This window comes from Sus scrofa, chromosome 13 (assembly GCF_000003025.6).
Source record: "Sus scrofa isolate TJ Tabasco breed Duroc chromosome 13, Sscrofa11.1, whole genome shotgun sequence".
NCBI classification, from domain to species: Eukaryota; Metazoa; Chordata; class Mammalia; order Artiodactyla; family Suidae; genus Sus; species Sus scrofa.
Window position 1 is genome coordinate 19151578 of NC_010455.5, and position 25804 is coordinate 19177381.

The following is a 25804-nucleotide window of genomic DNA, read 5'->3' on the forward strand; positions in this document are numbered from 1 at the left end:
GATCCATGAAAGATAAAATTGATAAGTTGGACTTCATTAAGATTAAACCTTTCTCCCTGAAAAGACTGTTAGGAGAATGAAAAGGCAAGCCACAGTCTGGGAGAAAATATATTCAAAGACCTACATTATAAAGGATTGATGTCCCCAGCATATAGAGGATACTTAAAACCCAACAAGAAAACAAACCAGGAGTTCCCATCGTGGCTCAGTGGTTAACGAATCCGACTAGGAACCATGAGATTGCGGGTTCGATCCCTGGCCTTGCTCAGTGGGTTAAGGATTTGGTGTTGCCGTGAGCTGTGGTGTAGGTTGCAGATGTGGCTCGGATCCTTTGTTGCTTTGGCTGTGGTGTAGGCCGGCAGCTACAGCTCTGATTAGACCCCTTGCCTGGGAACCTCCATATGCCTCAGGTGTGGCCCTAGAAAAGGCAAAAAGACAAAAAAAAAAGAGAAGAAAACAAACCAGTTTTAAAAAGGGCAAAAGCTATGAACTGACACTTCACCAAAGAAGATATACAGATGGCAACAAGCATATGAAAAGATGCTTAATATCATGTGTCATTTGGGAATTGAGAACTAAAATAACAGTGAAAACATCACTGTACACTTAATAAAATGGCTAAAATTTAAAAATATATCAAGTGTTGGCAAAATTCAGAACAACAGGACCTCTCATGGCTGGTGAGGATTCAAAATAGTACAGCCACTTTGGAAGACAATTTGGAAGTTTCTTACATAGCTAAGCACAAACTTAATGATCTATCACTCATACTTCTAGATATGTATCCAACTGAATAGAAAACATATCCACCTGCATAGGTGTTTATATGGAAGCAACCACGATGTCCTTAAATAAATGAATGGATAAACAGTGATATATCCATACAGTGGATTATTATTCAACAATAAGAATTAATGAACTGTCATGCCACTAAAAGACATTAAAGGCATACACTAAGTGAAGGAAGCTAATCTGAACAGTGACGTATTGTACGATTCCAATTACATGACATCTTGGAAAAGGCAAAACTATAGAGACATTAAAAAGATTAATTGCTGACAGAGTTTCCTAAGGAGATTAGAAGTGAAGTACATGTGATTTTTAGGAAGATACATTATATGATACTATAATGGTGAATATATGTCATTATGCATTTGTCAAAAATCATAGTCTTTATACAATACAAAGACTGAACTTCATCATAAACTGTTGTCTCAATATTAATGTTGTATCAGTATCAGTTAATTACAACAAATGTACCACACTAATCCAGGATGTTAATAGTAAGGGAAACTGTGTTTCTCAGAATGGGGGTATGTAGGAACTCTGTGTCCTGTCTGTTCATATTTAGTACATTTTCAAAGGGGAAATAAGCAGATGTTAAAGAAATGTTGTTAAAACCATGTATGTGCAAATTGAGATATTTTATAGGGTGTAGAAAAATTAACTAGAAAATTGAAAGGCAGAAGGCCTATGATAAAATCATAATCAGTGATTAAAGAGTGACAGCTTTTTCTGAGATGGGAATGAGAAAAAGATGTCTTTCATTACCGTTATTGATACTAGAGAAAGTCATGGCCACTTCAATAATGCAAGAAAAAGAATAAAAGGTATAATTATTGGAAAGGAGGGAAGGAAGTTGTCATTCACAAATGTATTGATTTTGTTTATAGAAAATCATTAGAATATCTAAATGAATTTGGAAACATGACTGTGTACAAGGTAATATATGAGAATTAACTATGTATACTAGCAACAGTTGGAAAATGACATTTTAATAGTAATAACATCAAATAACCAGGGAAAAAAGTCTGAAAATGAACAGAGCGTTTATATAAAAACTACCGTGAGAAATTAAGTCCTGAATAAATAATGGAATATATCTTTTCCTAATTTGGAAGACTTAATATTGTAAAGATCTTAGTTCCTCCCCAAAGATAATATAAATTTAATGTGGAGTTCCTGTCGTGGCGCAGTGGTTAACGAATCCGACTAGGAACCATGAGGTTACGGGTTCAATCCTGCCCTTGCTCAGTTGGTTAAGGATCCAGCGTTGCCGTGAGCTGTGGTGTAGGTTGCAGACGCGGCTCGGATCCTGCGTTGCTGTGGCTTTGGTGTAGGCTGGCAGCTACAGTTCCGATTAGACCCCTAGCCTGGGAACCTCCATATGCCGTGAGAGCAGCCCAAGAAATGGCAAAAAGCCAAAAAAAAAAAATATATATATATATATGTGTATATATATATATATATATATATATATATAAATTTAATGTAATTCAAGTAAAATAAAGTTGTCTTGCAGAAATTGGTATGCTGGTGAAAATTCAAAGAACCAAAAGTAGTTGAAAATAACCGAGGTAATCTTGAAGTAGAAAAACTAAGTTGGAAGACTTTCATTACCACAATTAAGATGTAATATAATTCAAACAGGGTCTTATTGGCACAGAGGCAGACAGACCAGTGGAACAGGATGCAAAGTCCAAAAGTACTTCCATTCCCATATAACCCTGTATGTATTTATTTATAACCAAGTTGCTTTTTTCAGTGCTTTCCTGATAAAAGAGTTATTACATTTGAGATAGGAAGCAATTTCCAGAAAAAAAAAAAATGTTTTGGAAGGGCCAGAGCCTCTTTCCCAGTACTCTAACTCCTTTAGCTATCTCTTGTTTCAATTGCCATTTGCCAGGCTCTGTCATTCAGAGCATTAATTTTATTCTTTAAATATGATTCAGAATTTTGCTTAGACTGCAGTTCGGCAGTTTGGAGTCTTATCACGCCTATTTAACTTGTGCAAATTCCACTACATGTAATTGTGGTGTGGGGAAGATTATGTAAATAATGCAGGCAGTCTGCTTTTTCATTCAGTAACCATAACATTGGGTAGTGAGCCTGAGATGGGAAGTGTAAACTTAAGTTTCAGCTGTTGGTTCTGACTTATATCCAAATATCTAACCTCTTGTTTGAGTTAGTGTGATTGTCGAATCTAAGATACAGCATGCTCACTAAACACGAACTACTTTGTCTGCTGTTCATTTGAAGAATTGGTATCTAGTCCAATCCTGAGGGAACAATAGCTGGTGCTAAACTTTCTAGGGTACTTTGTGTAGGGTCATGGCTTAGGCTCTCAAGCCGGACAACCTGGGTTCAGATTCTGGCTGCATTCTTTCTGTGTGGCCTAGGCAGGTACTCAGTGTTCTTACCTATAAAATGGAAATGATAACAACACCTCATGGCATTGTTGTAACAATTAAGTGACTAATGTAAACAGTGGCTAGCACATAGTGCATCATCAAGATTATCAGTACTGGTATGTGTGTACCTAGGTGGTACATTCTTAAGGGGTTTTCAAGGCAAACTGCTTTCTACCTTCAGCATGTACATTAAAACCCAGCCTCAGTGTGAAACATGACTCTGCCATACCATGCTCAGTTCTCTCTCTCGTCTTTGGTTTTGTTTTGTTTTTTTGTCTTTTTGCTATTTCTTGGGCCGTTCTCACGGCATATGGAGGTTCCCAGGCTAGGGTCGAATTGGAGCTGTAGCCACCAGCCTACGCCATGACCACAGCAATGGGGGATCCAAGCCGCATCTGCGACCTACACCACAGCCCACAGCAATGCCAGATCCTTAACCCACTGAGCAAGGCCAGGGATCGAACCCGCAACCTCATGGTTCCTAGTCGAATTCGTTAACCACTGAGCCACAACGGTAACTCCTGGTCCTTGGTTTTAGTGAGCTTATGACCATTGTGGCTCATGGTGGAATGGTCATATGGCACAAAACACAGATGTTTGAGGCCGGAGGGCCTGAGGGTGGGGCAAGATGTAGTTCTGTGAAAGCAATGTAGGTATGCAAACACCCTGAAATATGTTTAATAGATGGCTTTAAGCCACTTTTATTTCATTTTTTAAAATTTTATTTATTTTAATTTGCCACACCCATGGCATGTGGAGGTTCCCAGGCTAGGGGTCAAATTGGAGCTATAGTTCCTGGCCTATACCATAGCCACAGCAACGCCAGATCCAAGCTTCATCAGTGACCTACACCACAGGTCACAGTAATGCCAGATCCTTAACTCACTGATTGAGGCCAGGGATCAAACCTGCGTCCTCATGGATACTAGTCAGATTTGTTTCCACAGAGCCACGACGGGAACTCCTAAGCCCACATTTTTAGCCATGAGCACTTTCCTACATACAAAGTTGCATTGCGTCTTTTAAGGTCAGCATATCCTTTATGCATCTGTCCTTGGCTTAGGGTTGGCGCCTGTATTATACAACTGGGCTACTGCTAACCCTGTGGTGCTCCTTGCGGATGCTTTCTTGTAGGTTGCAGTGCCCTGATGTTTTATGGATCAGTTATTTTCCCCAAGCCCATGGCTTTTCAACTCACTGCTGATTTTGTCATCTTTGAAGAGTTTTAAAGAATTTTACAGGTGGCCGTTGGCCATCTCACCTTCTCCCCTTCTTCCTGCTTCCACACGGTCCCAGACTCTCATATTGGCTTTCTAGTACTAAGGGGATTGAAACCCTGCTGACCCTGACTGCATCCCCATCCACCCTCCCTCTCTCAGGAAAGCTGTTCTTTGTTTTCAGCTGCTGCTTCGCAGCACTGAGGCACACATAGCACACGAGTGCTGCTTGTCTCCACTGCCAGGACATCAGGCCTGTTCTCTGACCCTGCCATGCTGACAGCTACTATTTCTGCTGGGGGAACTGCTGGTGTCAGTGTACTTTTTTTTTTTTTTTTTTTTTTTGTCTTTTTGCCATTTCTTGGGCTGCTCCTGCGGCATATGGAGGTTCCCAGGCTAGGGGTTGAATCGAAGCTGTAGCCACCGGCCTATGCCAGAGCCACAGCAACGTGGGATCCGAGCCGCGTCTGCAACCTACATCACAGCTCACGGCAACGCCAGATCGTTAACCCACTGAGCAAGGGCAGGGACCGAACCCACAACCTCATGGTTCCTAGTCGGATTCGTTAACCACTGCTCCACGACGGGAACTCCATCAGTGTACTTTCTCTTTGCTTCTCTGTGCTTTTCCTTTTCCCCACCTTTCCTGTCTTTTATATTTGCTTGGTTTTGCTCAGAAAAAACTGATCACTTATACACCTTGCCAACTAATGAGTTCCATCTTTCTGTGCAGTGAATAAATACATCAAAAGCAAGTGGGTCCTATCATCGAACCTTTATTGGCCGTGTTATTTGATCTTCAGGTGCAGGAACCTGTTTCATACATCTTCCACCAAATCAGGAGTTTTGCACTGCGTATTAGGGGCATGGAAATTAGAATGGTTTAGCTGTCACTAGGCTTAGTCCCTGGGAGATGAGAGACTTGGTCTTTGAATACATGTGATGATCTGCTGTCCCATGTCCATGAGTTAGAAGAAGGGAAATAGGAGTTTAATGAGTTCTTGTTTAAGGGGGACTTTGGTAGTGTACAGTGTTGGAATGTGTAAACATTTACTATTTCACGATAGTGATGTAAAATTATAGTGCACCTGTGTGTTGTGAATTGAGGAATCTGAGAAAACTTAGGACCATCCAGATGGTGCACTGGATTTTAACTTTCAAGTTATAAATATTCTAAAATGTTAACAGCATCTCATTTTTGTGCTTTCTCCCTTTCTTCCTAGAATATTTTCCTTCTTGGACATAGTAACTTTGTGCCGATGTGCACAGATTTCCAAGGTAGGGTATTAACCAGATTTGTAATTAAGAATACCAAGTTTTATTAGAATGAGGAAGAGTTTTGGTTCAAGTAAATGGTTAAAAATTAAAATGTCGGAGTTCCCGTCATGGCGCAGTGGTTAACGAATCCGACTAGGAACCATGAGGTTGTGGGTTCGGTCCCTGCCCTTGCTCAGTGGGTTAACGATCCGGCGTTGCCATGAGCTGTGGTGTGGGTTGCAGACGCGGCTCGGATCCCGCGTTGCTGTGGCTCTGGCATAGGCCAGCGGCTACAGCTCCGATTAGACCCCTAGCCTGGGAACCTCCATATGCCGTGGGAGCGGCCCTAGAAATGGCAAAAAGACAAAAAAAAAAAAAAAATTAAAATGTCACCTTTTATATTTAACATAACACAATGTTATAATTCCACATTTGATTATCAACTTAATGAAGCAAGACTTACTTTAGCAGTCTCAATAAATGTATCTTTTTCACCCTAATCCCTCCCAACTTTCCAGGCTTGGAACATATTAGCCCTGGATGGAAGCAACTGGCAAAGAATAGACCTCTTTAACTTTCAAACAGATGTAGAGGTAAGTTAACCTTGTTTTAGACAAAAGACTTTTTAAAAACGTAAATAAATTGCTCACTTTTTCCTGCCTTTTTATTTTGCTTCATTTAGATTTGATATTAAGGTGCCAAGGTGGAATAGAGAAGAAAAAAACCTGGAAGGTATTTGCATCCATCAAGACCAAAATTCTGTTTGTAATTTACTTTTTGCTTTGTATCAGTCAGACCAGATGTTTGCTTTACTTTTCCCTCTTGTCATGGTTATAATCTGAGTTTTACCACTCAGCTGCTGCTGCTGCCTTTTTTTTTTTTTTTTTTTTGGCTTCTTAGGGTCAACACCTGTGACATTTGGAAGTTCCCAGGCCAGGAGTCAAATTGTAGCTGCAGCTGCTAGCCTACGCCACAGCTACAATAATGCAGGATCTGAGCCATGTCTACGACCTACACCACAGCTCGCAGCAACACTGGATCCTAAGCCCACTGAATGAGGCCAGGGATCGAACTTACATGCTAGTCAGATTCGTAATCTGCTGAGCCACAATGAGAACTCCTACCATTCAGCTTTTAAAAGCCTCACACCTTCATCGGTAACACCTGGTTCAATGCTTTAATATTAGGAAACTCTTGACAGATATTTATTGATCTGAAAGATCCACTGAGAATTCTAATTCAGGATTGGGGATGGGGAAATGGCAGAAACACAGGCCCAGGAATGAGGCTGGAGACGGGAAATGTCACTCCAGCTCAGCCATTTAAGCCATACACCCTCTGAGTGCCTCAGCTTTATTATCATAAAATAAAGAAGTGAAATAATCTTTAAAGCCTTTGTAATTCCAGGGTTCTGGTATGTTTAATCTGGAAATGTATAAATATCCTCATTTAAGAATGGTAAACTAGATCTAATGAGAAAAGTTTATTTCAAAACAACTTTAATATTAAATACCTGTTATAACCAAAAAGAAACAGGAGAGTCATAAAGACCATTGCACATAGTAATTGTCTAGAGTGTTGTTTTAAAGGTCTGGAGATTCTGAAGTGTATTATTTACCCAGTGTTAGTAAAATCTTACTCATTTCCAGTTTAGCCAAATCAGTTAGAGTAGTAGAATTGTGTTTTAATTGTTACCCATGGAGCATGTTCATCACGTTTTTATTAAAGTATTGTGTCTTTTTTAATGGACAAGGAAATGAATGTGTTTAATAGTGAGATGAGCCCAAATGATTTCCTGTGAGTCACTTAATCTGGTGTCGCCTAGAAGAACTAACGGCCAGTCCTGGAGGCCCTTCACCTCCTTTTCCGGGTTCCTTACTGCTTATCAGTCTCTGGTCCCATCTCAAACCAGTGGAGCAGCAGCACTAACAGGAGTGGGGCACAGGGTTTCCCACTGCTCAGGTTTCTGTGCTCTGAGCTTGGAAGGGGGCAGGGACCTCAGGGCTTCCCATTTCCCTGGAAAGGTAAGAACAGAGCTGGAGGAATCAGTCTGAAGTTGTAGAGCCCCATTCCTCCAGCTGCATTTTTCTCACTCAGGTTTGCTTTGGCTATTTGGGGTCTTTTGTGTTTCCATAGACATTTAAAAACTTTTTGTTCTAGTTCTGTGACAAATGCCATTGGTAATTTAATAGGGATTTCACTGAATCTGTAGATTGCCTTGGGGTAGTAGAGTCATTTTGACAAAACTGATTCTTCTAATCTAAGAACATGGTAAATCTTTCCATCTGTTTCTGTCATCTTCTGTTTCCTTCATCAGTGTCTTCTAGTTTTTAGAGTACAGATCTTTGTCCCTTTAGGTAGGTTTATTCCTAAATATTTTATTTATTCTCTTTGATGTCATGGTAAATAGGACTGTTTCCTTAATTTTTCTTTCTGATCTTTCATTGTTAATGTATAGAAATGCAAGAGATTTGTGTGCATTAATTAATTTTGTTTCCTGCAACTTTACTGAATTTGTCGATGATCTCTAGTAGTTTTCTGGTGACATCTTCAGGACTTTCTTTTTTTGTTGTTGTTGTTATTTTTGGGTTACTCTCAGTATATGGAGCTTCCTGGCCAGGGATCAGATCCAAGCCACAGTTGTGACCTACACTGCAGCTGTGGCAGTGCAAATCCTTTAACTGTCTGTGCTGGGGAATTGAACCTGCATCCTGGTGCTGCAGAGACACAGCTGATCCCATTGCACCAAAGCAGGAATTCCAGGGTTTTCTATGTGTAGTATCATGTCATCTGCAAACAATGACAGTTTTTTTTCCTTTTTTTTAAAATTACCTAATGAATTTTATTACATTTATAGATGTACAACAATCATCACAACCAAATTTTACAGCCTTTCCATTCCAAACATGCAGTGCATCCTCCCACCCTCCAACCTGTCTCATTTGGAAACCATAAGTTTTGCAAAGTCTGTGAGTCAGTATCTGTTCTGCAAAGAAGTTCATTGTGTGTGTGTCCTTTTTTCAGATTCCGCATGTCAGTGACAGCATTTGATGTTAGTGTCTCATTGTCTGACTGACTTCACTTAGCATGATAATTTCCAGGTCCATCCATGTTGCTGAAAATGCTGTTATTTCTCTCCTTCTAATGGCTGAGTAATATTCCATTGTGTACATGTGCCACATCTTCTTTATCCACTCCTCTGTCAATGGACATTTAGGTTGTTTCCATGTCTTGGCTAAACAGCAGTTTTACTTCTTTTCTAATTTGGATTCTTTTTATTTCTTTTTCTTCTCTGATTACTGTGGGTAGGACTTGCACAACTATGCTAAATAAGAGTGATGAGAGTGGAAATCCTTATCTTGTTCCTAATCTTAGAGGCAATGCTTTCACCTTTTCACCATTGAAAATGATGTTAGCTGTGGGTTTGTCATATATGGCCTTTATTGTGTTGTGGTAGGTTCCCTCTGTGCCCACTTTCTGGAGGGTTTTTATCATAAATGGGCGTTGAATTTTGTCAAAAGCTTTTTATGCATCTATTTGAGATGATAATATGGGTTTTATTCTTCAATTTGTTAATGTGTATAACACTGATTGATTGCGGATATTGAATAATCCTTGCATTCCTGGGATAAACCTCACTTTATCATGGTGTATGCTATTTTTTTTTTTTTGTCCGTGCCTGTGGCATAGGGAAGTTACTGAGCCAGGCATTGAAACCCACTGCAGCATAAGAAATCCATGGTGTGTGATCCTTTTAATGTATTGTTGGATTTGTTTTGCTAGTAATTTGAGAATTTGAAAATTTTTTGTGTATATGTTCATTGATAATATTGGCCTGTAATTTTCTCTTTTTCGTGGTGTCTTTGTTTGGTTTTGGTATCAGAGTGTTAGTGGCCTTATAGAATGAGCTTGGGAGGTTCCTTTATCTGTAGTTTTTTGGAAGAGTTTCAGAAGGATAGTGTTAGGTTTGCTGAGGAAGAAACACGCAAGGCCTAGTTGGTAAAGCAAAAGAGATTTATTAAGGCATCAGAGGGGCATGGGCTGAGCTCAAGATGGTGCCAGTCCTGACTGTGAGGAGGTGCTAGGCTTATGAAGGATCTGTGGCTGGATGGAGTTCATGGCAGGAAAGATGAAGGAGGTAGAGGGGAAGGTCAAGGGAGGTTTAGGTAGGGAGGGATAGGTGGTCGAGTCCAGTGACAGAGGGCAGTGAATCCTTGTAGGTGGTTAATCTATGCTCCACATTCTGGGAAGGGCTGTAGATCTTGTGCTGGGCTGTGCCCATGTCCGCAGCAGGTCTCCAAGGTAAACAGTCATGTGAGGGGAGAGGTGGGGGGGGGGTCTGTCTCCACCCTCCTGGAAACCTATCAGATAGGTGTTAACTATTCTCTAAATGTTTGATAGAATTTGCCTATGAAGCCATCTGGTCCTGGACTTTTGTGTTTTGGAAGTTTTAAAATCACAGTTTCAATTTCAGTACTTGTGATTGTTCTATTCATGTTTCTGTTCCTTCCTGGTTCAGTCTTGGAAGGTTGGTTGTACCTTTGTAAGAATTTGCCCATTTCTTCTAGATTGTATATTTTATTGGCATATAGTTGCTTGTAGTAGTTTTTATGATCCTTTGTGTTTCTGTGGTGTCACTTGTAATTTCTCCTTTTTCATTTCTAATGTTAATGATTTGAACCATCTCCCTTTTTTTCTTGATGAATCTGGCTAAAGGTCTATCAGTTTTGTTTATTCTTTCAAAGGACCGGCTTTTAGCTTCATTGATCTTCTCTATTTTTTTTGTCTCTATCTCTGTTTATTTCTGTTTTGATCTTTATGGTTTCTTCTACTAACTTTGGCTTTTATTGTTGTCTTTCTCTAGTTGCTTTAGGTGTAAGGTTAGGTTGGTTTTGTTTTATTTTGTTCTTGCTGCACCTGTGGCATACAGAAGTTCCCAGGCCAGCTACTGAACCTGTGGCACATCTGTAACCAGAGCCACAGCAGTGGCAATGCCAGGTTCTTAACCCACTGAGCCACCAGGAAACTCCAAGTTAGGTTATTTATTTGGGATTTTTCTTGTTTCCTGAGGTGATTGTTATTGCTATAAACTTCCTTCTTAGAACTGCTTTTGCTGTGTCCCATAGGTTTTGGAACATCATGTCTCCATTGTAATTTTTCTCTAGGTATTTTTTGATTTCCTCTTTGATTTCTTCAGTGATCCAGTGATTGTTAATAGCACATTGATTAGCCTCCATGTGTTTGTGGGGTTTTCTTTGCCCTTTTTTTTTTTGTTAGGGTCTCACCCATAGGATATGGAAGTTCCCAGGCTAGGGTGGAATCAGAGCTGTAGCCGCTGGCCTACACCACAGTAACGCCAGATCCAATCGACATCTGCAACCTACACCACAGTTCATAGCAATGTTGGATCCTTAATCCACTGAGTGAGGCCAGGGATCAAACCTGCATTCTCGTGGATACTAGTCAGGTTCGTTACTGCTGAGCCATGATGGGAACTCCCTGTTTGTGTTTTTTTGCAGTTTTTTCCTTGTGGTTGAATTCTAGTTTTATAGTGTTATGCTCAGAAAAAAATCTTGGTATGATTTCAGTTTTCTTAAATTTACCAAGGTTCGATTTGTGGCCCAAGATGTGATCTGTCCTGGAGAAAGTTCCATATGCCCTTGAGAAGAATGTATATTCTGCTTTCAGATGGAATGTTCTGTAAATATTAATTGAATCTATCTGGGCTAATGTGTTATTTAAGACCTGTGTTTCTTTATTGAATTTCTGTCTGGATGATTTGTTGATGTAAGTGGGCTGTTAAAATCCTGCACTATTACTGTGTTAGTGTTGATGTCTCCTTTTATGGCTGTTAGCAGTTGCCTTATATATTGTGGTTGCTCCATGACAATTTACAGTTGTTATGTCTTCTCAGATTGATGCCTTGATCATTAGGTAGTGTCCTTCCTTGTTTCTTGTCACATTCTTTGTTTTAAAGTCTATTTTTTCTGGAGTTCCTGTCACGGCTCAGTGGAAGAGAATCTGACTAGCATCCATGAGGACGCAGGCTCCATCTCTGGCCTCGCTCAGTGGGTTAAGGAACTGGCATTGCCAAGAACTGCGGTATAGGTCACAGGTGTTCTCGGATCCCGAGTTGCTGTGACTGTGGTGCAGCCCTAAAAAGACAAAAATAATAAAAAAATTTTAAAAAGATGTAAAGCCTGTTTTTTCTGATATGAGCATTGCTACCTCTTTGATTTCCAGTTGCATGGAATATCTTCCATTCCCTCACGTGTGCGTCCCTAGATCTGAAGTGGATCTCTTGTAAATGGCAGATATACAGGTCTTGTTTTTGTATCTATTTAGCCAGTCTTTTTTTTTTTTTTTTTTTTTTTTTTTACTTTAAAAAAATTAAAAAAAAATTTTTTTAGGGCTGCATCCACAGCATATGGAAGTTCCCAGGCTAGGGGTTGAGTCAGAGCTGTAGCTGCTGGCCTATGCCACAGCCACAGAAACTCCAGATCTGAGCTGTGTCTTCGACTTGCACCACAGCTCATGGCAACGAGAGGTCCTTCTTTTTTTTTTTTTTTTAACTCAATGAATTTTATTACATTTATAGTTGTAGAACGATCCTTACAACTCAATTTTATAGCATTTAACACCAGATCCTTAACCCACTGAGTGAGGCCAGGGATTGAACCTGCGTCCTCTTGGATACTAGTTGGGTTTGTTACTGCTGAGCCACGACGGGAACTCCCTCTTAATTGTTCGTATTAGTTATTGTTGGAATTTTTTTCTTCCTTTCCTCTTTTATTCTGTTCTCATGTGATTTGATGATTATCTTAAGTGTTGTAATTGAGTTGCTTTTTCTTTTTTATGAGTGTGTCTATTGTAGTTTTCTGGTTTATGGTTCCCATGAGGGGTGTGTGTGTGTGTGTGTGTGTGTGTGTGTGTGTGATTAGGGCCATACCTGTGGTATATGGAAGCTCCCAGGATAGGGGTCGAATGGGAGCTGCAGCTGCCACCTCTGCTACAGCCACAGCAACGTTGGATCCAAACCATATCTGTGGCCTGTGTGCCACAGCTTGTGGCACCCTGGATCCTTAACACACTGAGCAAGGTCAGGGGTCAAATCCTCGTGAATATTAATCAGTAGGGTTCTTAACCTCCCCTATGAGGGTGTTTTTTTTTTTTTTTTTTTTTTTTTTTTGTCTTTTCTATGACTGCACCAAGGCATATGGAAGTTCCCAGGCTAGGGGTCTAATCGGAGCTGTAGCCACTGGCCTACACCACAGCCACAGCAACTTGGGATCCAAGCCGCGTCTGTGACCTACACTACAGCTCACGGCAACACTGGATCCTTAACCCACTGATCAAGGCCAGGGATCAAACTTGCAACCTCATGGTTCCTAGTCGGATTCATTAACCACTGAGCCACAACAGGAACTCCCCCCATGATGTTTTGATGTAGCATTCTATATATACATATGTGTATACACACACACACACACAATTGTTTTGAGTTGCTGATCTCTTAATTTTAAATGTGTTTTCAATATTCTGCATTTGTTCTCTCCTCACAGTTGTTGGTTTTGATAATCATATTTGTCTGTAGTTGATTTCCTACTTTTTTTTTAGGGCTGCACCTGTGGCATATGAAGGTTCCCAGGCTAGGGGTTGAATTGGAGCTGCAGCTACCACCCTGGGCCACGCCAGATCCTAGCCACGTCTTCAGCCTACACTACAGCTCACAGCGACACTGGATCCTTAATCCACTGAGCGAGGACAGGGATCGAACCTGTCTCCCAGTGGATAGTAGTCAGATTCATTTTCGCTGAACCATGACAGGAACTGCAGTGGTGCTGAATTCTTTTAGCTTTTGCTTGTCTGTAAAGCTTTTGATTTCTCTCTTGAATCTGAATAAGGGCCTTGCTCAGTAGAATATTCTTGGTTGAAGGTTTTTTGCTTTCATCACTTTAAATATATCATGTCACTCCCTTCTAGCCTATAGAGTTTCTGTTGAAAAATCAATTTATAACCTTATGGGTCTTGAGTATGTTATTTGTTGTTTTCTCTTGTTGCTTTTAATCTTTTCTTTTTTATTACTTAATTTTTTTTTTTTTTTTTTTTTTTTGTTTTTTTTGCCTTTTCTAGGGCTGCTTCTGCGGCGTATGGAGATTGCCAGGCTAGGGGTTGAATCGGAGCTGTAGCCACTGGCCTACACCAGAGCCACAGCAACGTGGGATCCAAGCCGCGTCTGCAGCCTACACCACAGCTCATGGCAACGCCGGATCCTGAACCCACCAAGTAAGGCTAGGGATCCAACCCACAACCTCATGGTTCCTAGTCGGATTCGTTAACCACTGAGACACGACGGGAACTCCGATTTAGTACTTAATTTTTGTTTATTTGATTAGTATGTCTTGGCATGTTCCTCCTTGAGTTTATCCTACATGGGACTCTGTGCTTGCTTGACTTGAATAAATGCTTCCTTTACCATATTAGGGAAGTTTCTAGCTATAATCTAAAGAAGAGTGGTTTTTTTTTTTTTTTTTTTTTTTTTTACTTTTTAGGGCCACACCTGCGGCATACGGAGGTTCTCAGGTTAGGGGTTGAATTGGAGCTATAGCTGCCAGCCTGTGTCACAGCCACAGCAACACCAGACCCAAGCCATATCTGTGACCTTCACCACAGCTCACGGCTAAGCTGGATCCTTAGCCCACCGAGTAAGGCCAGGGATCAAACTCACAACCTCATGGTTCCTAGTTGGATTTGTTTCTGCTGCGCCAAAATGGGAACTCCAGAAGAGACTTTTAAAAAAAATTTTTAGAAATAGTTTTTTTTCTTCTGTGGTTTTTTTATTGTCTCCTCAGTTTTCTTTGATTTTTCCAAACTATAGCTTTTTGGAAGTCACATAAAAAACTTTTAATTCAGATATTTAAAAAAATATTATCACAAGTAAATATCACTACCTTCTGCATTATTTGATTTCATAATTTTAGGTGACTACTGACTAAAGCCATAGAAACACACTCACTTCAGAAATTCTTGAGTATTTCCACTAGAGGAGAAACCAGCTTATGGTTCAGCACTTAGGTAGAGAACCACAAGTGAAAAATATGGTCTAATACTATTCAATTCTCCTGGGGCTACCACTTTGAGTCCAGGTTGGATTATAAACCAAGTCTGGGGCCACCCACAGACATTAAAAGGACCCTCTGGATACTCACCCTGGAAGCATGGATAAACTCGTGGTCTCAAATTCATTGTGAGGGGACAAAAATGGTGATTTATGGATCTGTTGAGAGAAAAGAGAAGGTGCCAAGAATCAGGACTGTCATATAACAGTATGTACTGTGTACTGGGCACTTTCCTAAGCCCTTCACATGTGTTAATTCATTTGATCATTTCAGAAACATCACATTGAAGAAATTGAGGCAGAAAAGTTAGAAAAACTTAGCCAAAGTCACTTACCCAGTAAGAGGAGAGAGTAGGTACTTTGAACTGTGGGGTTTCATGACCTGAATTTCAAAGAAAAGTCAGAATAAAGCATTTCAGGTGGCAGGTGTGCACTGAGCCTGTCCTTGAGCATCTCTCTCCTGAGTAGGTTTGTTTCTCTGGGGTCTAGGTGTTTTCCATGCTTTTCAAAGTTGAATGTTTTGTTGTCAGTGTCTTCATGGTTACTAAAGAGTCTACTGGGCAAAAATGAGAAATAACCAAGTAATATGTTGTCTGAAAGTCATAAATCCAGGGGTCCCTCTGTCAGGCCCTGTTTTTCTGCAAAACCCTTCTTTCTAAAATGCTGTATAGGAGTTCCCATTGTTGTACAGCAGGTTAAGGATCTGGCATTGCTGCAACTACGGCATAAGTCACAGTCAGATTCAGTCCCTGGCCTAGGAACTTCCATATACTGCAGGTGTGGCATAGAATAGGATAGGATAGGATAGGATAGAAGGTGTTCCTTTTGTGGTTTAGTAGGTTACGAACTCAACTAGTATCCATGAGGACATGGGTTCAATCCTTGGCCCTGCTCAGTGGGTTAAGGATCTTTTGTTGCCATGAGCTGTGGTATAGGTTGCAGACGCAGTTAAGATCTGTCGTTTTTGTGGCTGTGGCAAAGGCCAGCAGCTGCAACTCCATTTCAGCCCGTAGCCTGCAAACCTCCATATGCCACAGGTGTGGCCCTAAAAAAGCAAAACAAACAAAACCCTTACAATATACTCTCTAGTAGATGTTATGCAGAGTCCTCGACTCAAATTTTGTATTGGAAAAGATTTGCTTATTGTTTTCTTCTTAGTTGGAAACAGTAGAGTGGAAAATTCTGAATATAATTTTACTCCAGTACAAAAACTTTTATTCCAAAGAAAGGAAGAACAGGAAGTTTTTATAAATGTGACTGACTTGAAATGGAGAAAATTGATGGTGTGCTCCACTTGTAGGCGTTGGTGTCAAGTTGTTTTTGCTGTTTTATTCAGTACTGAAATATTTATGTTGGATTTCCAAGTCATAATCTTTTTTCCTCCCACTGACAGAAATTTATTTTACAGATGTCTTGAGTTTTGATTCAAAAACTAATTATTAACTTAGGTAAGACTCAAGAAAGCATAGAGAAAGCCACCAGCAGTTGCAGAATTTGGATTCTCAGCTTAATTAAGCTGTTAACCAGATATAGTATATGTGAGCCCTGCTTCTGTGATCCTGTGGTTTGATGTGTCCTAGTGAATTCTTAGTGCTTACAGTTCAGTGTCAACATCTCTCTTTTATAAAGTTAGGATCATAATATTAAAAATGAAACAAGATGACCTTTTCAATGTTTCCTCCCTTGTGAAGGTGGTAGTTATGCAAAGCACACAGGTTTTAGAGTCATATCAACTACAGCCCTACTAATTACTAAAGTGTGACCTTGGCAGTTTAACCATTTAATTTCTTTACTTGTGAAATGAAGATAATGGATTCAACCTGTATTAGGATTCTTCAGAAAAACAGAACCAGTAATATGTGTGTATATATGATATCACTTATATGTGGAACATAAAATATGATACAAATGAACTTATCTATGAAACAGAAACAGACTTACAGGCATAAGGGACAGACTTGTGATTGTTGAGGGGGAGGAGGGAGGGAGGGACTAGGAGTTGGAGATTAGCAGATGCAAACTAGTATATGTGGAATGGATAAACAACAACGAAACAAAGGTTATGTGTGTACATAGGTAAAGGCAGAGATTTATTATAAGGAATTGGGTCTGAATTCCCTCATGGCTCAGTGGGATAAGGATCTGGCATTGTCACTGCTGTGGCTTGGGTCGCTGCTGTGGTGTGGGTTTGATCCCAGGCTCCAGAACTTCTGTGTGCCATGGGTATGGCCAAAAAAAAAAAGGAATTGGATCATGTGATTATGGAAGCTGAGAAGCCCCCAGATTTGCAGCTAGCAACCTGGAAACCAAGAGAGCTGATATGTAGCTCCACCAACAAAGCCAGTGGTGTAAATTATACTCTGAAAGCTGGCAATTGCAAGACCCAAGAGGAATTGCTGTTCAAGTCCAAAGTCCAGAAAACAGCTAGTCTGGCTCAGCAGTAAGGCAAGAAGAGTATCCTTTCACTCAGGCATTTTGTTCTAGACAGGTCTTCAGGATGCGGCCCACCCACGCTAGGGAAAGCAGTATGCTTTACTCAGTCCACTGATTGAAATGCCAGTCTCATCCAGAAACCCTTGCAGACGATACTCAGAATGTTTGGCCAAAAGTCTGGGCACTCTATGTCCCAGTCAGGTTGACACATAAAATTGATGATTAAAAGTTCACCTCTTGTCAACTTGGCACCCACATGCATCTTCTTAAACCATACTTAATATGATACAACTATCCAATGTACAACCGAAACCAAACTAACCCCTTCCTCAGAAGAGAAGGTAAAGTCCTAGAGTGATATTCACTCTCCTTGATGTCCTGTGCTTTAAGTACTGTGATGTAGAACTGACAATACTTAAATACTATGATACAATGTTAATACATCTTATACGATAAGGGGATAAGAGAGGAAAGAAAACAAAAATGTTTGTTGTATACACACATTCATAACAAAATAGGGAGAAAACACTCATGACAAGTATAGTTCTTATTTTTGTAACTGGTCATGTGGTCAGAGTTGGTATTTATTTATTTATTGATTTTTAGGGCCATACCCACGGCATATGGAGGTCCCAGGCTAGGGATCCAATCAGGACGCTGGCCTACGCCAGAGCCACAGCAACACAGGATCCAAGCCACATCTGCGACCTATACCACAGCTCACGGCAACACCAGATCCTTAACCCACTGAGTGAGGCCAGGGATGGAACCCGCATCCTCTTGGATGCCACTCGGGTTTGCTAACCACTGAGCCACACTGGAACTCCCAGAGTTGGTATTTATAACTACCTCCTACCCACTCAGTGTGTTCTCTTTGTCTTCAGCAAACACCTCAGCTTGTCGTGGCTCCTTACCTGGTGGAGTGACCCAGACCATCATTCCTGAAGCCATGAGTAGTCCTGCTTGGATTGGCTTGCAATTTTCCTTTGCCTTTAATCATAGGGCATATTAATTTCAAGAGACATCCTAAGAGATTCCAAATATACTCTTCCTTACTTCAGTGTGGAGCAGTAGTCTGTGCATTTGTTGTGAATATTAAATGAGCCGTAATAGGTACACGCAAGTATTAAAATCATGCCTAAAAAAGTGGAAGTGCTTAATCAATGTTCATTTTCTCAGAGTTCTTATTTTGGCTCAGCGGAAACGAATCTGGCTAGTATACACGAGGATGCTGATTTGATCCCTGGCCTTGCTCAGTGGGTTAAGGATCCGGCATTGCCATGAGCTGTGGCGCAGGTCACAAACATGGCTCAGATTTGGTGTGGCTGTGGTGTAGGCCAGCAACTACAGCTCCAATTTGACCCCTAGCCTGGGAACTTCCCTATGCCATGAGTGGGGCCCTAAAAAGACCCCCCCCCAAAAAAAAAGTTCATTTTCTTTTTTCTTCCTCTAGTGTATTTGCCAGCACCCAGCCCAAGTTCCTTTTTCAAAGCAAATGTGTTTAAATAGGGTTTTTTAAAATTTATTTTTACTTTTATTTTTTGCTTTTTAGGGCTACGCCCATGGTGTGTAGAAGTCCCCAGGCCTATACCACAGCCTCAGCAACGCCAGATTCGAGCCATATCTGTGACCTACACCACAGCTCAGGGCAACGCCAGATCCTTAACCCACTTAGCAAGGCCAGGGATCAAACACACATCCTCATGGATACTAGTCCATTTATGCTGCGCCACAACGGAAGCAACGTTGTTTTAGAGCTCTTCTCAGTAGCCAGTGTTTCTATAGCTGACCTCAGAAAGCCTTGTAGTTGGTGGTGCAGCTGTGAGCCCTGGCTAGGGACTGCCTGACTCCAGAGTCATGGCTTTCAAAGAGTAGTGTGTGATTTTTTTAAAAAAATACTTCATGCTTTAGTTGAAAACATTTTTTCAGACTTGCACCCCCTTTATACACTGGGAGCAAAGTGAGGTGTTAGAAGAATGTTCTAAAGTATCTGTTACACCTGGAAATACACATTCAGTTCCTAAATTTCAGGTTATCCTGCTGTTGGATAAGCAGCATGAAAAACAATATTTTCTCCAACTTTCTCCATTTTGAAGGGTCGAGTGGTGGAAAACATCTCAAAGCGCTGTGGTGGATTCCTGAGGAAGCTCAGCTTGCGAGGCTGCATTGGCGTTGGAGATTCCTCCTTGAAGTAAGTCAGTCCACAGTGACTCACTCTCATGGCAGCTTGTAGCTGACATTTTCATCAACAAAAATAAACCAAGCATATTATTTGCTTTTTTTTTTTAATTCTTTCTTTGGCAATTCATGTAGAGAAATGAGACTATCACAACTTTGGAGCCAGCAGGCTTGAACTAGAAACCGAGCTCCGGTGTTGTCAGGGATGTGACTTTGAGACAGTATATTTCACTTTGCTGTCAGTTTTCTCTCTGCAAAGTGAAGGCATTTGAAGCTCCTTCATGGGAATGTCATGGTATCACATAAAGTAACATGAGTGTAGGAGCTGGCACATAATAATATTATGACCTTAGTTCACCATTCTTCTTGGCCCTTCTTCACTTTCCCACCTTCCTAGGTTCCTTGTCGTAGTTGTGGCTCCCTTCTTACCTAAATTATACTAATTAACAAAATAATTTTGTTTTGTCTTTTTAGGGCCACCCTCATGGCACATGGAGGATCCCAAGCTAGGGGTCGAATGGGAGCGATAGCTGCCGGCCTACACCGCAGCCACAGCAAGGTAGGATCTGAGCCACATCTGCGACCTACACCACAGCTCATGGAAATGCCGGATACATAACCCACTGAGCAAGGCCAGGGATCAAACCTGCGTCCTCGTGGATATTAGTCAGGTTGTTAACTGCTGAGCCACAATGGGAACTCCCCAAAATAATTATTTTTAAAAGTTCCTTAGCATAACCTGGAATTTTGCTTACCCGTAATGGGATGTGATTATCATATTCATTTTATTATCATTAGCAGTATACCCCAAACAACCAGATACTTGCCCACCCCAGGAATTATTTACCAAGAATGTTATCAATTCACTGTAAAGGATATGTAGTTTGAGCTTTTCTGAGATAGGACAAAATTAAAATCTTTATGTCCTTATCCTGGTGGCTTTAGATATTGTTTGAGGTTAACTATGTTAGGACACAGACTGCCCCTAGAATCTGAGACTGGACTTTGCCTCTTGCAGACTTAAGCATTACCACAGTATACATTCATCAATCACAGATCTCCTGTAAGAATGTGCAGTGTGTAGTGATTGCAGACAGTAGAATTTGTCATTGAAACCTATACTTTACCATTGCTAAGAAAATTGGTTTGTAACATCTTTTGTCCTGGACCAGGGATGGAACCTATGCCACAATAGCGACCTGAGCTACTGCAGTGACAATGCCTGATCTTTAACCCAGTGAACCACAGGACAGCTCCCAGATCCCCTTTAAGAATCAAAACATTCCTTTAAATGTTATGGAACAAAGAGGTTTTTTATAAATCAAAAAATTTTAAAAAAAGGGGAGGGGGTTCCTGGTTGTCTAGTGGTTGGGATTTGGCACTTTTACCACTTTGGCCCAGGTTCAGTCTTTGGTCTAGGACCTGAGATCCCACTTCAAGCAGCTGCACACCACAGGCAAAAAAAAAAAAAAAAAAAAAAAATTCATATCATCAGACCAAATTTTCTGCTACTTCAAAAGCTTTGCAAACCAGTGGAATAGATTGATTCTCTTTTAACAGGAAGCTTAAATGTACCAAATAGGTCCTAAGATAACTTGTAATGGATAACATAAATCTAATAGTGGTTCCATTAAAGAAACTAAAAATAAATGTGAAGTTGTAGATTGTCAGTGAGGAATATTAAAGTAATACAGTCTCATCTTGGTGCTTGGAATAGAGCCATGTGTAACAAAACTGTCCTATAAGAATGTTATTTACCATAAGTTTTAGAGCAGGTATATCTGTTAATACCTATATAACTTTTAAAATATGTGAGGCAAGATCACTGTGAAAAATAATGATAAGCATAATCACAGAATCATGATCGGGAAGAATTTTATCATGCCTTCAGTTTTTGACTGTAATCACCTAGAACCAACCTTGGCCTCTAATCTGCCCCTTCCCTGTGGGTGTATTGTTGCTTTGGTGCAAGGGGGTGCTATTTGGCTACAAGTGGTTATTGAGCCTCCCCTATACCAGGCACCAATTTAGGCACTGGGGATATATCAGAATAGATTGAAATTCTGGTTCTAACAAATCTTGCATGTAAATTCTCTGTAACTGCAGCTCCATCACTTACATGAAGTCCTAAGGACTTTTAAGTTTTATTGAGATATAATTTAAATATGGTAAACTGTGCATCTTTTTTTTTTTTTTTTTTTTTTTTTTTTTTTTTGCTTTTCAGGGCTACATCTGCAGCATGTGATGTTCCCAGAGTAGGGGTGGAATCACAGCTGCAGCTGCTGGTCTGCACCACAGCCATAGCAATGCAGGATCTGAGTCACATCTGCGACCTACACCATAGCTCACAGCAATGCCAGATCCTTAACCCACTGAGCGAGGCTAGGGATTGAACCCACGTCCTCATGGATACTAGTCAGGTTTGTTAACCACTGAGCTACGATAGGCCCTCCTACAAATTTTTTTTCCCAGTCATTGGTTTACCTTTTTGTTATTTTTAACTTATAAAATGTTGCACTTTAACGAAGTTTATCAGTTTTTTTTTCTTATGAATCATACTTTTGGTGTTACATATGAGATCTTTCCTAACCCAAGATCATAAAGATTTTCTCCTATGTTTCTAGAGGTTTTATAGTTTAGTGCTCTTATCCATTTTGAGTTGATTTTTGTATATGGTGTGAGGTATATATTGATAGCTTTTTTTTTGCCGGTGATTTTGGCTTATTCCAGCACCATATATTGATATGAACACTCTTTCCACAGAATTGCCCTTATACCTTTGTTGAAAATCAGTTGTGCAAATAATTGTAGCTGTTTTTATACTCTCAATGGTTTCCATTGATCTCTTTGTCTGTCTTTACAACAAACCACACTGTCCGGATAGCTATAGCTTTATAATAAGTTTTGCAGTCAGGTTTTATTAATCCTGGAACTTTATTCTCTTTCAAACTTGTTTTAGCTGTGCTAGATCTGTTGCATTTCCGTATAAATTGTAGCATCAGCTTGTCAATTTCTGCAAAGAAGCTTGCTGGGATCTTGAATAGGATGATGGTAAATCTGTAGCTCAATTTGTGGTGAATTGACATCTTAAGAATATTGAGCTTTTCAACCCACAGGCATGATATATCTCTCCCTATATTTAGGTGTTTTAAAATTGCCCTCTGTATGTTTTGCAGTTTTAACTGTACAGGTTGTGAACATCTTTTGTCATATGTATCCCTAAGTGTTAATGAAATATTGTAAATGATTTTTTTATTTCAATTTTTGATTATTCATTGGTGGCAAATAGAAATACTATTGATTTTTGTATATTTGTCTTTTCACCTGTAACCCTGAATAGACTCAACGTTTGTTCTGTAGCTTTTTTTTTTTTTTGTATCTTTTTTTTTTTGCTATTTCTTGGGCCGCTCCCGCGGCATATGGAGGTTCCCAGGCTAGGGGTCGAATCGGAGCTGTAGCCACTGGCCTACACCAGAGCCACAGCAACGCGGGATCCGAGCCGCGTCTGCAACCTACACCACAGCTCACGGCAACGCTGGGTCGTTAACCCCCTGAGCAAGGGCAGGGACCGAACCCGCAACCTCATGGTTCCTAGTCGGATTCGTTAACCACTGCGCCACCACGGGAACTCCTCCTCTGTAGCTTGTTGATTATTTTGGATTTTCTTTTTTTTCTTTTTCTTTCTTTCTTTTTTTTTTTAGTCTTTTTGCCTTTTCTAGGGCCACTCCTGTAGAATATGGAGGTTTCCAGACTAGGGGTCTAATAGGAGCTGTAGCCACCGGCCTACGCCAGAGCCACAGCAACACTGGATCCGAGCCGCGTCTTTGACCTACACCACAACTCACAGCAATGCTGGATCATTAACCCACTGAGTAAGGCCAGGGATTGAACCTGCAACCTCATGGTTCCTAGTCGGATTCGTTAACCACTGCACCACGATGGGAACTCCCTATTTTGGATTTTCTATGTAAACAGTCATGTCACCTGTAAATGAAGATAATTTTTGTTTCCAGTCAGTGCCTTTTCTTATTCTTGCTTGATGGCCCTGGCTAGAATCTCTAGTACAGTGTCAAATAGAAATGGTGAAAATAGGAATTCCCTAGTAGCTCAGCAGGTTAAAGATCCAGCATTATCACTGCTGTGGCCCTGGTTAGAGCTGTGGCACAGGTGTGGTCCCTTGCCCAGGAATTTCCCCATGCTGTGGGAGTAGCTGAAAAAAAGAAAAAAGAAATGGTGAAAACAGACATCCTAGCCAGTTCTCCATCTTAGGGAGAAAGTATTCATGTATGATGTTAGCTATAGATTTTTTTTTTCGACATTATCAAATTGGAGACATTTCTATTCATACCTTGTGAGCTTTTTTTTTTAATTAAGAGTGGATATTAGATTTAGATTTTGAAATGCTTTTCCTGCATCTTTTTGATCATCATTTTTTTTTGTTTGTTTTTTGGGTTTTTTGTTTGTTTTTTGGTTTTGTTTTTTTTTTGTTTTGTTTTGTTTTTTTTGCTTTTTTAGGGCTGCACCTGCAGCATGTGGAAGTTCCCAGGCTAGGGGTTGAGTCGGAGTTACAGCTGCTGGCCTTCACCATAGGCACAGCAACATGGGATCTGAGCTGCATCTGCAACCTATACCACAGCTCATGGCAATGCCATATCCCCGACCCACTGAGCCAGGCCAGATTTCAAACCCACATCCTCATGGATACTAGTCAGATTCATTTACTCTGCACCACAATGGGAACTCCTGTTTTTTCTTCTTTAGTTTGTTAATGTGGTAAATTGGTTGATTTTTTTTTAATTGAAATAAGGTCGATTGACAATATTATATTAGTTTCAGGTGTACAGCAAAGTAGTTCAGTTATATAAATATTTTTTTCAGATTATTTTCCATTATGGATTGTTACACTGAATTTAATTCCCCTGTGCTATACAGTTAATCCTTGTTACTTATCTATTTTGCGTATAGTAGGTTGTATCTCTTATCCCAGACTCCTAATTTTATATCCCCCCCAAATAACTTTTGGTAATCATAAGTTGTTTCCTATGTCCCATTTTGTATATAGATACATTAATCTTATGTTTTAGATCCCACATAAAAGTGATGATGTAAGATATAGTTGTCTTTGTCTGAATATTATACTTCACCAGGTATAATATTCTCTAGGTTCACCCATGTTACTGTAAATGGCATTATTTCATTCTTTTTATGGCTGAGTAATATTTCATTGTGTGTATATATACACCATATCTTCTTGAGTCACTTGTCTGTTGATGGGCACTTGGGTTGCTTCTGTGTCTTGGCTATTGTAAATAGTGCTGCTATGAACATTGGAGTGGATAAATCTTTTCAAACTAGAGTTTTCATTTCTTTTTAGATATATTCCCAGGAGTGGGATTTCTGGATCATAACTCTGTTTTTAGTTTTTTAAGGAGCCTCTATCCTGTTTCCATAAGTGCAGCAATTTACATTAGCACCAACGATGTAGAAGGAGTCCCTTTTCTCCACACCTTCTCCAGCATTTGTTCTTTGAAGGCTTTTTGATGATGGCCATTCTCATTGGTATGAGGTAATAGTTCATCGTAGGGTTTTGTTGTTTTGTTGTTGTTATTGTTTTTTGTTTTGTTTCATTGACATAAAATTGATTTACAATGTTGTGTTCTTCATTGTGGTTTTGATTGGCATTTCTCTCATAATTAGCAATGTTAAGTGACTTTTCATGTACCTCTTGTTCATCAGTGTGTTGTCTTTTGAGAAATGTCTATTTAGACCTGCCCATTTTTTTGATTGGTATTTTTTTAATATTGTATGAGCTGTTTGTATATTTGGTATTTAATCCCTTGTTGGTTGTATCATTTGCAAATATTTTTTCCCATTCCATAGGTAGTTTGTTTGGTTTTTGGTTTCCTTTGCTATGCAAAAGTTTGTAAGTTTGATTAGATCCCATTTCTTTATTTTTGCTTTTATTTCTTTTGCCTTGGGAAACTGATCTAAGAAAATATTGCTGTGATTTATGTCAGAGAATATTTTGCCTTTGTTCTCTTCTAGGAGTTTTATGGTGTCATGCCTTCTACTTAAGTCTTTAAGCCATTTTGGATTTATCTTTGTGTTTGGTGTAGGAGAGTGTTCTAACTTCATTGATTTACATGTAGGTGTCCAGCTTTCCCAACACTACTTTGTTGAAGAGACTGTCTTTTCTCCATTGAATATTCTGTGCCTGCTTTGTCACATTTTAGTAGACTATAGGTGTATCATATTTTTGGGTTCCCTACTCTGTTCCACTGATCTGTATGTCTGTTTTTGTGACAGTATCACATTGTTTTGATTACTGTAGCTTTCTGGTTATTCCTCTTGCTTGTTCTTTTTCCTCAGGATTGCTTTGTTAATTCTTGGTCTTTTGTTGTCCCATATAA

The 25804-nt window shown here is 40.0% G+C and overlaps 1 protein-coding gene across 6 annotated transcripts in view; it reads left to right on the top strand.

Moving 5' to 3' along the window:
• FBXL2 (F-box and leucine rich repeat protein 2) overlaps positions 1-25804 on the top strand; it is a 78314-nt gene that overhangs the window by 23433 nt on the left and 29077 nt on the right. For 3 of the 6 annotated variants that reach the window (XM_021071564.1, XM_021071565.1, XM_021071563.1), the window contains 2 exons: positions 5632-5686; positions 6184-6258. Coding sequence is in view for 2 of the 6 variants with exons in the window: in XM_021071561.1 (XP_020927220.1) it covers positions 5632-5686; positions 6184-6258; positions 19313-19407 (225 nt within the window). In the remaining 4 variants the exon portion in view is untranslated. Of the gene's footprint in view, positions 1-5631; positions 5687-6183; positions 6259-19312; positions 19408-25804 lie in introns of all 6 variants that reach the window. The other 3 variants (XM_021071561.1, XM_021071559.1, XM_021071562.1) reach the window with 2 other exon arrangements.